This window comes from Ascaphus truei, chromosome 2, assembly GCF_040206685.1.
Source record: "Ascaphus truei isolate aAscTru1 chromosome 2, aAscTru1.hap1, whole genome shotgun sequence".
NCBI lineage: Eukaryota > Metazoa > Chordata > Amphibia > Anura > Ascaphidae > Ascaphus > Ascaphus truei.
This window is the reverse complement of record NC_134484.1, coordinates 455,753,893-455,767,513: the sequence shown is the minus strand read 5'-3', so window position 1 is coordinate 455,767,513 and position 13,621 is coordinate 455,753,893. Positions and strand designations below refer to the sequence as shown.

The 13,621-nt window shown below is 47.8% G+C and overlaps 1 protein-coding gene across 14 annotated transcripts in view; it reads right to left on the bottom strand.

Annotated features, from left to right (window-relative positions):
• LOC142487903 (vasoactive intestinal polypeptide receptor-like) overlaps window positions 1-13,621 on the bottom strand; it is a 313,067-nt gene that overhangs the window by 92,684 nt on the left and 206,762 nt on the right. For all 14 annotated transcript variants that reach the window (XM_075587972.1, XM_075587977.1, XM_075587976.1 and 11 more), the window contains one exon: window positions 5,702-5,805. In XM_075587972.1, the coding sequence (XP_075444087.1) occupies window positions 5,702-5,805 (104 nt within the window). The remainder of the gene's footprint in view (window positions 1-5,701; window positions 5,806-13,621) is intronic.

Below are 13,621 nucleotides of genomic sequence, written 5' to 3'. Positions count from 1 at the left end.
GTCTCTGTCGGGAGCTGCACGGGCCGCGGCCCACACACCCCCTCACCTGAGCGTCTCAGCTCCGCATCGCCGGGGGGAACCGCCGAGGAACCCGAGGAGGAGCACGGCCCGGTGCAAGGTAAGGTAACCGCACGGGAAGAGATCTTTCACCCCCGGCCCCGGCCCTCTCACCCCACCCGGCGCTTCACCCCACCCGGCTGGCGCTTCACCCGGGCCGGCGCTTCACCCCCCCCCCCCCCCCGCCCTGGCCCTTCACCCCCCCCCCCCCGCCCTGGCCCTTCACCCGGCCCTGCCCTTCACCCCCCCCCTGCCCTTCACCCCCCCCCTGCCCTTCACCCCCTCCCGGCCCTTCACCCCCCCAGGGCCCTGCCCTTCACCCCACCCTGGCCCTGCCCTTCACCCCCCCCCTGGCCCTGCCCTTCACCCCCCCCCCGGCCCTGTCCTTCACCCCCCCCCGGCCCTGCCCTTCACCCCCCCCCCCGGCCCTACCCTTCACCCCCCCCCCGGCCCTGCCCTTCACCCCCCCTGGCCCTTCACCCCGCCCTGGCCCTTCACCCGGCCTTGCCCTTCACCCCCCCCCCCTGCCCTTCACCCCCCCCCTGCCCCTTCAACCCCTCCCGGCCCTTCACCCCCCCCCCGGCCCCTGCCCTTCACCCCCCCCCCCCGGCCCTGCCCTTCACCCCCCCCCCCCGGCCTGCCCTTCACCCCCCCCCCGGCCCTGTCCTTCACCCCCCCCCCGGCCCTGCCCCCCCCCCCCCGGCCCTGCCCTTCACCCCCCCCCCCCCGGCCCTGCCCTTCACCCCCTCCCCCCTGCCCTTCACCCGCCCCTGCCTTCACCCCCCCCGGCCCTGCCCTTCACCCTCCCCCCCGGCCCCTGTCCTTCACCCCCCCCCTGCCCTTCACCCCCCCCCGTACCTGCCCCCCCCATACTGCCCCCCCCCGGCCCTGCCTTCACCCCCCTCCCCGGCCCTACCCTTCCACCCCCCCGGCCCTGCCCTTCACCCCCCCCTGCCCTTCACCCGCCCTGGCCCTTCACCCGGCCTTGCCCTTCACCCCCCCCCTGCCCTTCACCCCCCCCCCCTGCCCTTCAACCCCTCCCGGCCCTTCACCCCCCCCCCAGCCCTGCCCTTCACCCCCCCCCCGGCCCTGTCCTTCACCCCCCCCCTGCCCTTCACCCCCCCCCGTACCTGCCCCCCCCCGTACCTGCCCCCCCCCCGGCCCTGCCCTTCACCCCCCTCCCCCGGCCCTGCCCTTCACGCCCCCCCCCGGCCCCCCTGCCCTTCACCCCCCCCCCCGGCCCTGCCCTTCACCCCCCCCCCCGGCCCTGCCCTTCACCCCCCCCCCGGCCCTGCCCTTCACCCCCCCTCCCTGGCCCTGCCCTTCACCCCCCCCCCCGGCCCTGCCCTTCACCCCCCCCCCCCCGGCCCTGCCCTTCACCCCCCCCGGCCCTGCCCTTCACCCTCCCCCCCCCCCGGCCTGCCCTTCACCCCCCCCCCGGCCCTTCCCTTCACCCCCCCCCCCCGGCCCTGTCCTTCACCCCCCCCTGCCCTTCACCCCCCCCCGTACCTGCCCCCCCCCGTACCTGCCCCCCCCCCCGGCCCTGCCCTTCACCCCCCTCCCCCGGCCCTGCACCCTTCACGCCCCCCCCCGGCCCTGCCCTTCACCCCCCCCCCCCGGCCCTGCCCTTCACCCCCCCCCCCCCGGCCCTGCCCTTCACCCCCCCCCCGGCCTGCCCTTCACCCCCCCTCCCTGGCCCTGCCCTTCACCCCCCCCCCGGCCCTGCCCTTCACCCCCCCCCCCCCCCGGCCCTGCCCTTCACCCCCCCGCCCTGCCCCTTCACCCTCCCCCCCCCCCGGCCCTGCCCTTCACCCCCCCCCCGGCCCTGCCCTTCAACCCCCCCTGCCCTTCACCCCCCCCCACGGCCCTGCCCTTCACCACCCCCCCCTCCGGCCCTGCCCTTCACCCCCCCCCCCGGCCCTGCCCTTCAGCCCCCCCCGGCCCTGCCCTTCACCCTCCCCCCCCCCCCAGCCCTGCCCTTCGCCCCCGGACCTGCTCTTTTGCCCCCGGCCTGCCCTTCGCCCCCCCCCCCCCCAGCCCTGCCCTCACCCCCCCCCCCATCCCTGCCCTTCACCCCTGCCCTTCGCTCCCCGCCCTTCGCCCCACCCTCCCTGCCCTTCGCTCCACCCTCCCTGCCCTTCGCTCCCTGCCCTTCGCCCCCACCCTCCCTGCCCTTCGCCCCCACCCTCCCCTGCCCTTTGCCCCCCACCCTCCCTGCCCTTCGCCCCCACCCTCCCTGCCCTACACACGTACCACACACGTACACACTACGTATACACACACGTATAACACACACACGTAGGCACATGTATACACACACACGTACACATAGACACGCAGGCACACGTAGACACGCAGGCACACGTAGACACGCAGGCACACGTAGACACGCAGGCACACGTAGACACGCAGGCACACGTAGACACGCAGGCACATGTAGACACGCAGGCACACGTAGACACGCAGCACACGTAGACACGCAGGCACACGTAGACACACGTAGACACGCAGGACACACGCAGACACGTACACACACGTATACGTATGACACACACGCACGTGCACACACACACACACGGTGTACACACACACGTGTACACACACACACACACGTGTACACACACACACACACACACACACGTGTAGACACACACACGTGTACACACACACACACGTGTACACACACACACACACACGTGTACACACACACACACACATGTACACACACACACACACGTGTACACACACACACGTGTACACACACACACGTGTAAACACACACACACACACACACACACACGTGTACACACACACACACACACACGACGTGTACACACACACACGTGTACACACACACACACGTGTACACACACACGTGTACACACACACACGTGTACACACACACACACGTGTACACACACACACACGTGTACACACACACACACACACACGTGGTACACACACACACGTGTACACACACACACACACACGTGTACACACACACACGTGTACACACACACACACGTGTACACACACACACGTGTACACACACACACACACACGTGTACACACACACACACGTGTAACACACACACACACCACACACCGTGTACACCACATCACACATGTGTACACACACACACACGTGTACACACACACACGTGTGTACACACACACGCACACGTGTACACACACACACACACGTGTACACACACACACACGTGTACACACACACACACGGGTACACACATACACACGTGTACACACACACACACACATGTACACACACGTGTACACACACACACACGTGTACACACACACACACGTGTACACACACACACACACACACACGTGTACACACACACACACACGTGTACACACACACACACACGTGTACACACGTGTACACACACACGTGTACACACGTGTACACACACACACACACGTGTACACACACACACACAACACACGTGTACACACACACACACACGTGTACACACACACACACACATGTACACACACACACACGTGTACACACACACACGTGTACACACACACACGTGTACACACACACACACGTGTACACGTACACACACACACACGTGTACACACACACACACACGTGTACACACACACACACACGTGTACACACACACACACACGTGTACACACACACGTGTACACACACACGTGGTACACACACACACACGTGTACACACGACACACACACGTGTACACACACACACGTGTACACACACACACGTGTACACACACACACACACGTGTACACACACACACACACGTGTACACACACACACACACGTGTACACACGCACGTGTACACACACACACGTGTACACACACACACACGTGTACACACACACACACACACACGTGTACACACACACACGTGTACACACACACACACTACACACGTGTACACACACACACACACATGTACACACACACACACACGTGTACACACACACACACACGTGTACACACACACACACACGTGTACACACACACACACACGTGTACACACACACACACACGTGTACACACACACACACACGTGTACACACACACACGTGTACACACACACACACGTGTACACACACACACACACACACGTGTACACACACACACACGTGTACACACACACACACACACACGTGTATACACACACACACAGCTGTATACACACACACACACGTGTATACACACACACACGTGTATACACACACACGTGTATACACACACACACACACACGTGTATACACACACACGTGTATACACACACACACGTGTATACTCACACACACGTGTACACACACACACGTGTATACACACACACGTGTATACACACACACACGTATACACACACACGTGTATACACACACACGTGTATACACACACACACGTGTATACACACACACACGTGTATACACACACACACGTGTATACACACACACATGTATACACACACACGTACACATACACAATGTATACAAACAAACATGTATACACACACACACAAACATGTATACACACATGTATACACACACGTGTGTATATATACAAACACACACGTATACACACACATACACTATCCCCAGCACCACCACATCAGCACACCGGTATCCCATGCCCCCCCCCCCCCCCCCAGCACACTGGCATTCTCGGCTCCCCACCATTCCCAGCCCCCATCAACACCATCAGCACCCACACATTGGCACCTTCGCACCTCCCCATCGGCACACCCACATCCGCACCCCCACATCAGCAACAAACCCTCCCAAATCAGCACACCGATACAATCACCATCAGTACAGCCACAGCAGCAGTACCACCGCACACTGCCATGGGCCGCGTGGACCACTCCCCACCCAAATGCCACCCCCACACCACAAACATCCCGGGCAACGCCGGGGCTCTCAGCTAGTATATATATATATATATATAAGATTCAATTGAAAAAACGTTGTTAATTTTGTATATATACATATCTATAGATATAGTTATATCTATAGATATATACATCTCATCATGCATATCTGTGTGTATATCTGTCTGTTTGTATGATGTATATGTGTATATAGGTATGGTAATAACAGGTTGTGTGTCTGTCTGTCAAAGCCATAGCTCCAAGACTATATATTTATACATACACACACACACACAATACAATCTTCCAAATTTGGTTAAAAATAGTGCATCTTGATCCAAAATGGCATCCAATTGTATCCAATCCAAATCTCCTGATCTCCTGAGCTGAAGCACACTTGGACCGACCCCAGAAAGAACCATTCACCACAGCTTTTGCAGTTGCCTTTAAACCCTTTTAATCTTGTGAGTAAGCTGCACATACGATCCAAGAATACAGCTGAACATATTCACCTGTTTTAAATCATCTACACTTAGATTGTTGTGTATTGTTTTTCTCTATATATGCTCCCCCTGGATTGTGAGAAACTATCCAATTGTATCCAAACATAGACAAAAACCTGCTCTTTGATCTCAGGAACTATCATGCAAATTCACGTTACGATATCTTAAGAGGTGTCCAAATGCATAGCGAATCAGATAAACAGACAAACAACTTTCCAAAATATATATATACTTTAGTAGATAGCATACACACCTGCGCAATTGGTGTACTATTGGTGTCATAACCACAGGCCACTGCATAGGGAGCAGGGAACATTTCTGTCCAACCTTCACTAGTACAGATTCTGGAGACATTACCTGAAAATAAAACAAGTGAGAAAAAAAAAACATTATAACAATTTTTAAATACATTTAGTACTTTGCAATGCATGTTTCTCCAAGTCAGCATTTTTGTGTATGAATGTTGGGTAAACAGTAATGTATTTTAAGAGTTGGTGCTGAGACCTATGTAAAAAGAGGGTGTTGCAGTCATTATTTTATGACTTCAAAAATGAGAGCTCCAGTTACATGTGTTACATATTTACATAGTTACATAGTAGATGAGGTTGAAAAAAGACGTACGTCCATCAAGTTCAACCTATGCTAAATTTAGACAACAGAAACTTTATCCTATATTTATTCTTGCTTATTGATCCAGAAGAAGGCAAACAAAAAACCCCAGTGTCATATCATCCAATGATATCTCATAACGGCAAAAACAAATTCCTTCCTGACTCCTAGAAATGGCAATCGGATTAATCCCTGGATCAACATCCTTCCCATGTATACTTATTTGGTATATCCCTGTATAACTTTCCTATCTAAAAAGATGCCCAACCTCTTTTTGAACAAATCTATTGTATCTTCCATCACAGTCTCCATGGGTAATTAATTTCACACTTTAACTGCCCTTACTGTAAAGAACCCTTTCCTTTGTTGCTGGTGAAATCTTCGTTCCTCCAACCTTTAAGGGATGGCCCCGAGTCCTTTGTACTGCCCGTGGGATGAATAGTTCTTTTGAAAGCTCCTTGTATTGTCCCCGAATATATTTGTATATAGTTATCATATCCCCTCTTAGACGCCTCTTTTCTAATGTAAATACATCTAATTTAGCTAGCCTCTCCTCAGAAGTTAGATTCTCCATCCCCTTTATTAATTTGGTGGCTCTTCTCTGCACTCTCTCTAGTTCCATAATGTCTTTTCTAAGGAGTGATGCCCAAAATTGTACTCCATATTCAAGGTGTGGTCTTACTAATGCTTTGTAAAGGGGCATAATTATGTTTACTTCCCTTCCATCCATTGCCCATTTAATGAAAGATAAGATCTTGTTTGTCTTTGCAGCTACTGCATGACTTTGGGCACTATTGCTAAGCCTGCTGTCCACAAGCACTCCTAAATCCTTCTCCATCAAGGATTCCCCCAATGTATCCCCATTTAATGTGTAATTCGCCTTTTTATTCTTGCATCCCAAATGCATAACCTTACATTTATCTGTATTAAACCTCATCTGCCATTTACCTGCCCATGTTTCCAATCTCTTCAAGTCCTTCTGAAGAGAAATTACATCCTGCTCTGATTCTACTACTGTACCTTACGCCAGGGGGGCGCAAACTTTTTTCCCTGCGCCCCCCTGCCGGCTGTCCCCTCACTCCCGCGCCCCCCCAACCCCAATTTACCCTCGCACCGGCGTAATGACGTCGCAACGTGACGTCACATGACCTCGCAGCGTCATTTTGACGCCGCGTTGCCATGGCGACACCGGGAGGGAGCCACGGGTAAGTATGGTTTACAGTGGCCCTGCAGCTCCCCCGGCACATAATTTAAGTGCCTTCGGGAAGTGCGCGGGGCCTCTGTAAACCACGCGCCCCCCGTCGGCAGTCTCGCGCCCCCCCTGGGGGTCGCGCCCCACAGATTGCGCACCGCTGCCTTACGCAATTTAGTATCATCAGCAAAGATGGACACTTTGCTCTCTATCCCAACCTCAAGGTCATTAATAAACAAGTTAAAAAGCAGTGGTCCCAGTACCGATCCCTGAGGTACTCCACTCACGACTTTAGCCCAACCTAAAAAAAGTTCCATTTATGACAACTCTCTGTTGTCTGTCCTTTAACCAGTTTTCAATCCAGGTGCATCTATTATTACTGAGTCCAATTTTCTTTATTTTGTACACCAACCTCTTGTGTGAAACCATATCAAAAGCCTTTGCAAAATCTAAGTAGACCACATCAACTGCATTACCCTGGTCTAAATTCCTACGTACCTCCTCAAAGAAACAAATAAGGTTAGTTTGGCATAATCTATCCTTCATAAATCCATGCTGACTATTATTAATAATTTTGTTTTCCATTAGGTATTCCTGGATATTATCCCGTATTAAAACTTCAAGTAGTTTCCCCACTATTGAAGTCAGGCTTACAGGTCTGTAATTTCCCGGTTGTGATCTAGCTCCCTTTTTAAATATAGGCACCACATCTGCTTTACGCCAATCTTGTGGTACTGAGCCTGTGGAAATGGAGTCCATGAATATTAAATATAATGGTTTTGCTATTACTGAGCTTAACTCCTTGAGAACTCTTGGATGTATGCCATCGGGGCCAAGTGCCTTATTTACATTAAATTTTTCAAGCCGCTTATGAACTTCTTCCTCAGTTAACCAATTGTTCATTAATATGGAGGTTGTGGCTTCCTCCTGCGGCACTACTATTGAACTTGATTCTTCCCTGGTAAACACAGAGGTGTTTAATACCTCTGCTTTTTCCTTATCTCCAATAATCTGCCTGCCCATCTCACACTGAAAGGGTCCTATATTTTCTTTTCTCATTTTTTTGTTACTAAGGTACTTAAAGAACTTTTTAGGGTTGACCTTACTTTCTATTGCTATCCTTTTTCATTATCCATTTTTGCTAATTTGATTGCCCTTTTGCCATTTTTGTTACATTCCTTATAATTCTGATACGATGTCTCCGTCCCTTCTGACTTAAAGAATCTAAACGCCTTCCTCTTCTTGTCCATTTCCTCCCCTACCTGTTTATTTAGCCACATTGGTTTTGACTTATTTCTTTTATACTTATTATCCAAGGGTATACACTGATGAGTGTGCTTTTCTAACAATGGTTTAAAGACTGCCCATTTACTGCTGCAGCCAAGCTTAATCTAAAGCTTGACCGCATTTGTCCCTGCCATTTCAATTTTGGCGGCCGCAAGATGCGTCTGGCGCACGGCCCCGTTTCTCCATTCAGCGCTAATGCTGAACCATCAAACAACGTTGGATGTGAGTGTATTACACACATTGAATGAGACACCTGAATAATTTATACTCAGTAATACACTGCTGTTTTTTTTGTTTTTTCTTCCATATAATCAATATGCAGAGTCTACACACCAGAGGACACCCCATCTTTCTTCTGCTTGAGTCACAAAACTATGCAATTTCTAAAAAGAAAAAAAAATGTATACATCAATTTAATTAAAATGTTGAATTAAACAAGTAAAGAAAAATCATGAAGGATTAGGAGCACAAAAAGGAATATAAGATGATGAGAGAGGCAGTGTTGCATATTTCGTTCTATTAATTATACATAACATTTAGTGAGAACTATCTTGAATATGTTTATTTCGCCAGGACGTTTAACCATACATTACTAGTTAATAGACAGAGAAGGTTCACAATTTTCAAAATCAACACAAGTGAATCTGTTATGTTGTAATTAATAGATGGTTCATATCGAAAATAGAGCTGTGCCAAAAACAGATTTGACATATAATTATGCAAGGGTCCGATATCATTTGACAGTTCTGCTGGTGACTTCAACCAGGTTTCTACCAAGTCAAACATGTAATGGCACGCACCCAAATACAGTCCTTTGACTATATTAAGCCTTGGTGTGCTGGAGAGGCCAAAGCCCCTTCGCCACTTAGCAATCACCCCATCACTGTTAAACACAAACGAGAGAGAAGGGAACACTCCTCTTCAATTCTCCTGCCTGCCACATCGAGTTCTGCATAGACATAGGCTTTGCGTCATTGAGCCCCTGCCGTGCCAGAATCCAAAACATAGGGGCTGTCATGGGGTACATGAGGGGCTAAAGAGAAGTCAAATACTTTTCCTAAAGAATATTTCAAATATCTTCAACTAAGACATTATATTGAATATCTCCACCCTGCTAGGATCTCTGACTGCAGCACATATTAAGAATGTATATGTATCTCATCCCCACTGGCAAGTTATTGATATCCATGTAATATTAAAATGGCATAATAGCTGAGATATTAAAAACAACCATAGCCTGTAATTGGAATTGGATTTGGGGGAAACAATGGGCTAGAAAGAGTTTATGACATCTTGGAAACAATCTCCAAAGTCTCAATTAACACATACTGTATAAAGGAAAGTAGCTATAAATTGCTATACAGGTGGGATCTAACTCTTGATCGATTACATAACATGTGTACATATAGTAATGTGTCCCCATGCTGTTTTAGAGAGTATGAACAAACTGGCACTATGTTACACATTTGGTGGCCATGTACAGTAGCAAGATATGTACTTTCTGGAAATAAGTCTACTCTCTCTAATAAACACAATTCTGGCTCAATCTCTAAAACTAGACCCCTTGGTTACACTACTAAAGAGACCTACTCTATTCCTGACCTATTACAAAATGCTACTAAACTGTTCAGTGTCCAGAGTCTGTATTGCTACAGAGACTCTTACATCCACCACCAGTCTAAATTCTTTCAAATCTAAAGCTGTCACACATTTTAATGTGGTCTGTAACTGTTTCATACGCCCATAATATATATTATCTTTAACTGTGCATGCAATGTCTTGTATATAATGTATACCCTGCTCATTATGTAGCTGTATTTGTAACCATGTATTATTTGTCTTAACTATGTGCCCAGGACATACTTGAAAACGGGAGGTAACTCTCAATGTATTAATTCCTGGTAACATATTTTATAAATAAATAATAAATAAATAAATAATTGCTGCTATCTGTACGAAACTGGCTTTCAATATACTTGCTGTAGAAAAGCATATAAAACTACTGCAAACACATTAGTCTGTCAAACAAAAAAATTAACAGTAGAAATGCCATTGGATCACCTCATATGGTCTAGAATGGAGTTTCACTGACATTTTTTGGAAGGCTAAGCCCAGTACTGGTCACGTGGAGGAGTAATAAGTTCAGTTCAGGCTTTCCCCATGAGGGGAAGATTCACAAAGGTCTGTTATGGGTTAACGTTCGGGTATGTTAACCCATAACGGACTTTTATGAATAACTCCCCATTGCTCAGCCTTCTGCCAAAACATTTCAGGAGCAAACATTCACTTCTCCCACCTTTCTCTGGCACTCTATTCTCCTTAGCATTGACCTTCATACAGTACTGTATGTGCATCCTTGCCTGTATTATGGCAGGTAAGAAGAGAAAGACCAGACTTATCAAATATATTCTGTTGTCTTATCTACATACTGTATGCTTAAGGGTTACATTTCTCAGCAGTGAGAAGCGTAAACTATGCAGCACTGTGTTTAGTTAAAAAGGGGTATTGAAGAGACAATATTGTTTTTATGGTTTTCATGCAGTACACACTTTGGCAATATTGGTGTAAATATAAGCTGCAAATTTGACTAAAAACAGGCCTATGGAACATCAACTCCACCCACTGGAATGTTAATGAGCATGAGGACACAAAGAGCATTTGTTCACAGCTGCATTGCATCTCAGTCACCCACCCCAGTGTGCATCTGCGTTGCCCCAAAGGCGCACAGCCTGATGGGGCTCCCCAAGAGCTGCACCCCTCTGCAAAGGACCAGCGTGCTAAAAGTTAACATTTGCTTGTTTTTTGTGGAACGTCAACCCCACCCACTGGAATGTTAATGAGCCATGAGGACACAAAGAGCTTTTGTTCACAGCTGCATTGCATCACAGCCACCCACCCCAGTGTGCATCTGCGTTGCCCCAAAGGTGCACAGCCAAAGGGCAGCCAAAGAGTGTGAGCCATTTGCTGATGTCTGGTGATGTTAAAGTTGCTCTATTTCAATCTAAAACTCACAAGCCTTTTATCCCCTGTACCCATTTTTCCAACTCTATCTGTCCGTGATTTGACTGTATAACCCCTGTTCTTTTAATATAACCATGTATTTTTTATAACTCTGTGCCCAGGACATTCTTGGAAACGAGAGGTAACTCTCAATGTATTACTTCCTGGTTAAACATTTTTATAAATAAATAAATATGTGGGAAGCCAAAGGGAACCTTTTGGCCATCTATCCCAATATATTTTAAGTAGAAGGAACTGCATTTGATGCTTTTTACATGATGATGGCTAACATTCAGGACTACTTGGAAAGGAATCCAACAGGGGGAGAGAGTTCACCCTCCCCTACACTCAGCTATCCGGGCCCAGATCCAACATTCAGTGCTAGGCCCTGTAAAAGCTGTCAGTGTTACTGACAGATTGAGAATGCCATTGACCTCCCACACATTAAAAGGACATTGCAATTAAGATTTGTGGAAAGGTAGATTGGTCTGGCCACCTAAACAATTGCCTAGGTCATAGTCACCAAAGTTTGAAATACACTACCTGGGTCAATTTCCTATAAGTCTGCTTGATAGACTGTGAGGAATATAAAAATAACTGAAGTACTGTACAGTAGGTATAGAATTTGTTAGATGATGATACAGTAGATATCTACAGTACTGTAAGAATTCCAGTTCAGTTACATTATTATATTGTAATTAGGTTTGAATCCGGTGTATAAAAACAGGATGTCACACATTTTATGATTTGCAATAATTCTTTTCGATACATATTATATTGCACATATACAACATGATATTATTCTTATGGTGGTGAATTGGTATATTATGATAGATTTAAGTTACATGTGCAGTATTTTAAGTTATAATGGGATTGCAGCTGTGTTGGGTTGTGTGAGCGAGTTTGGCCCTGCGGGTGACATTTGAGTGACTATCAAGAACTGATGATATGCTGTGGTAATCAAATCTAATAAAGAGTTATAATATCTTTCAAGAAGATATGACATATTTGGTAATAAACTTGTATGGAGGGTGGGCAGTTCCTTATCAGATATGACACTAGTTTTAAGCTGTAGGACCTTATCTGGTAATAGAGTTAGTGGTGGCAAGAGTTGAGATAATATTTGAATCAATATTAATAGCAGTAGCTGGTAGAGAAGAGAGAATGATTACCCCCAGAAGGATGGGAGAGGGATTACACCGAGATGGAAGAGAGAAAGGTTAACACCAGGATAGAGAAGGAATCAGGTTTAACATCATGATACCAAGATCCAACAGAAGGATTCCACTTAGCAACAGAATAATATGCAACCATTTTTGAAAATATAACATTTGAACATCACCACCATTTTGTACTATTTTTGTATGTTAGTATTTATCTTCAAAATAAACATTTATTTTTATGTGTTAAAATCAGAATGCTGAGTACATATGGTGGAGTAATTAAAGCAACCAAAGGACATTTTACATCTACTCTCTAAGAACTTGCAATGCTTAGGGATATGAATAATTATCAGGTTAAACATACATGGAAATCAAAGGACCACTTTGTTCTATGATTGGTTTAATTTGTCCCACACTAGTGCAAATAGTGTAACTATTTGTTAATATAGAAGTTGTGGCTTTTTTTGCAATTGATTCTTCCCTGGTAAATACAGAGGCAACGATTTTGTTTAATACCTCTGCCTTTTCCTTATCTCCAATAATGAGTTTTCCCATCTCACACTGGTTCTATATTTTCTTTTTCAATTTTTATTATTGTTAAAGTACTTAAAGAAGTTTCATGGGTTGATCTTACTTTTTAGGGTTGACTTGCAGAGCTTACAAACTAAGTGGTAAGTAGGTAGAATTTACAGAGACAGTAAAGTGCATCTGCAAGGGGTCAAGATCAGTGCATATGAGATGTATAGTTTCAGCCAGCAGAGCAATCTATATTATTGAATAGCCCTATTTCTGGGTCACATCAAGACGGATGCCTTTTTTCTGAAGCTGTGAAGGGTGGAGGCAAAAACAAATCCTGCTGAACCTCTATGAGATGGTAAAGGAATTAATGTAATCTAAGATTGTATGGCCTTGTGTACAAAGC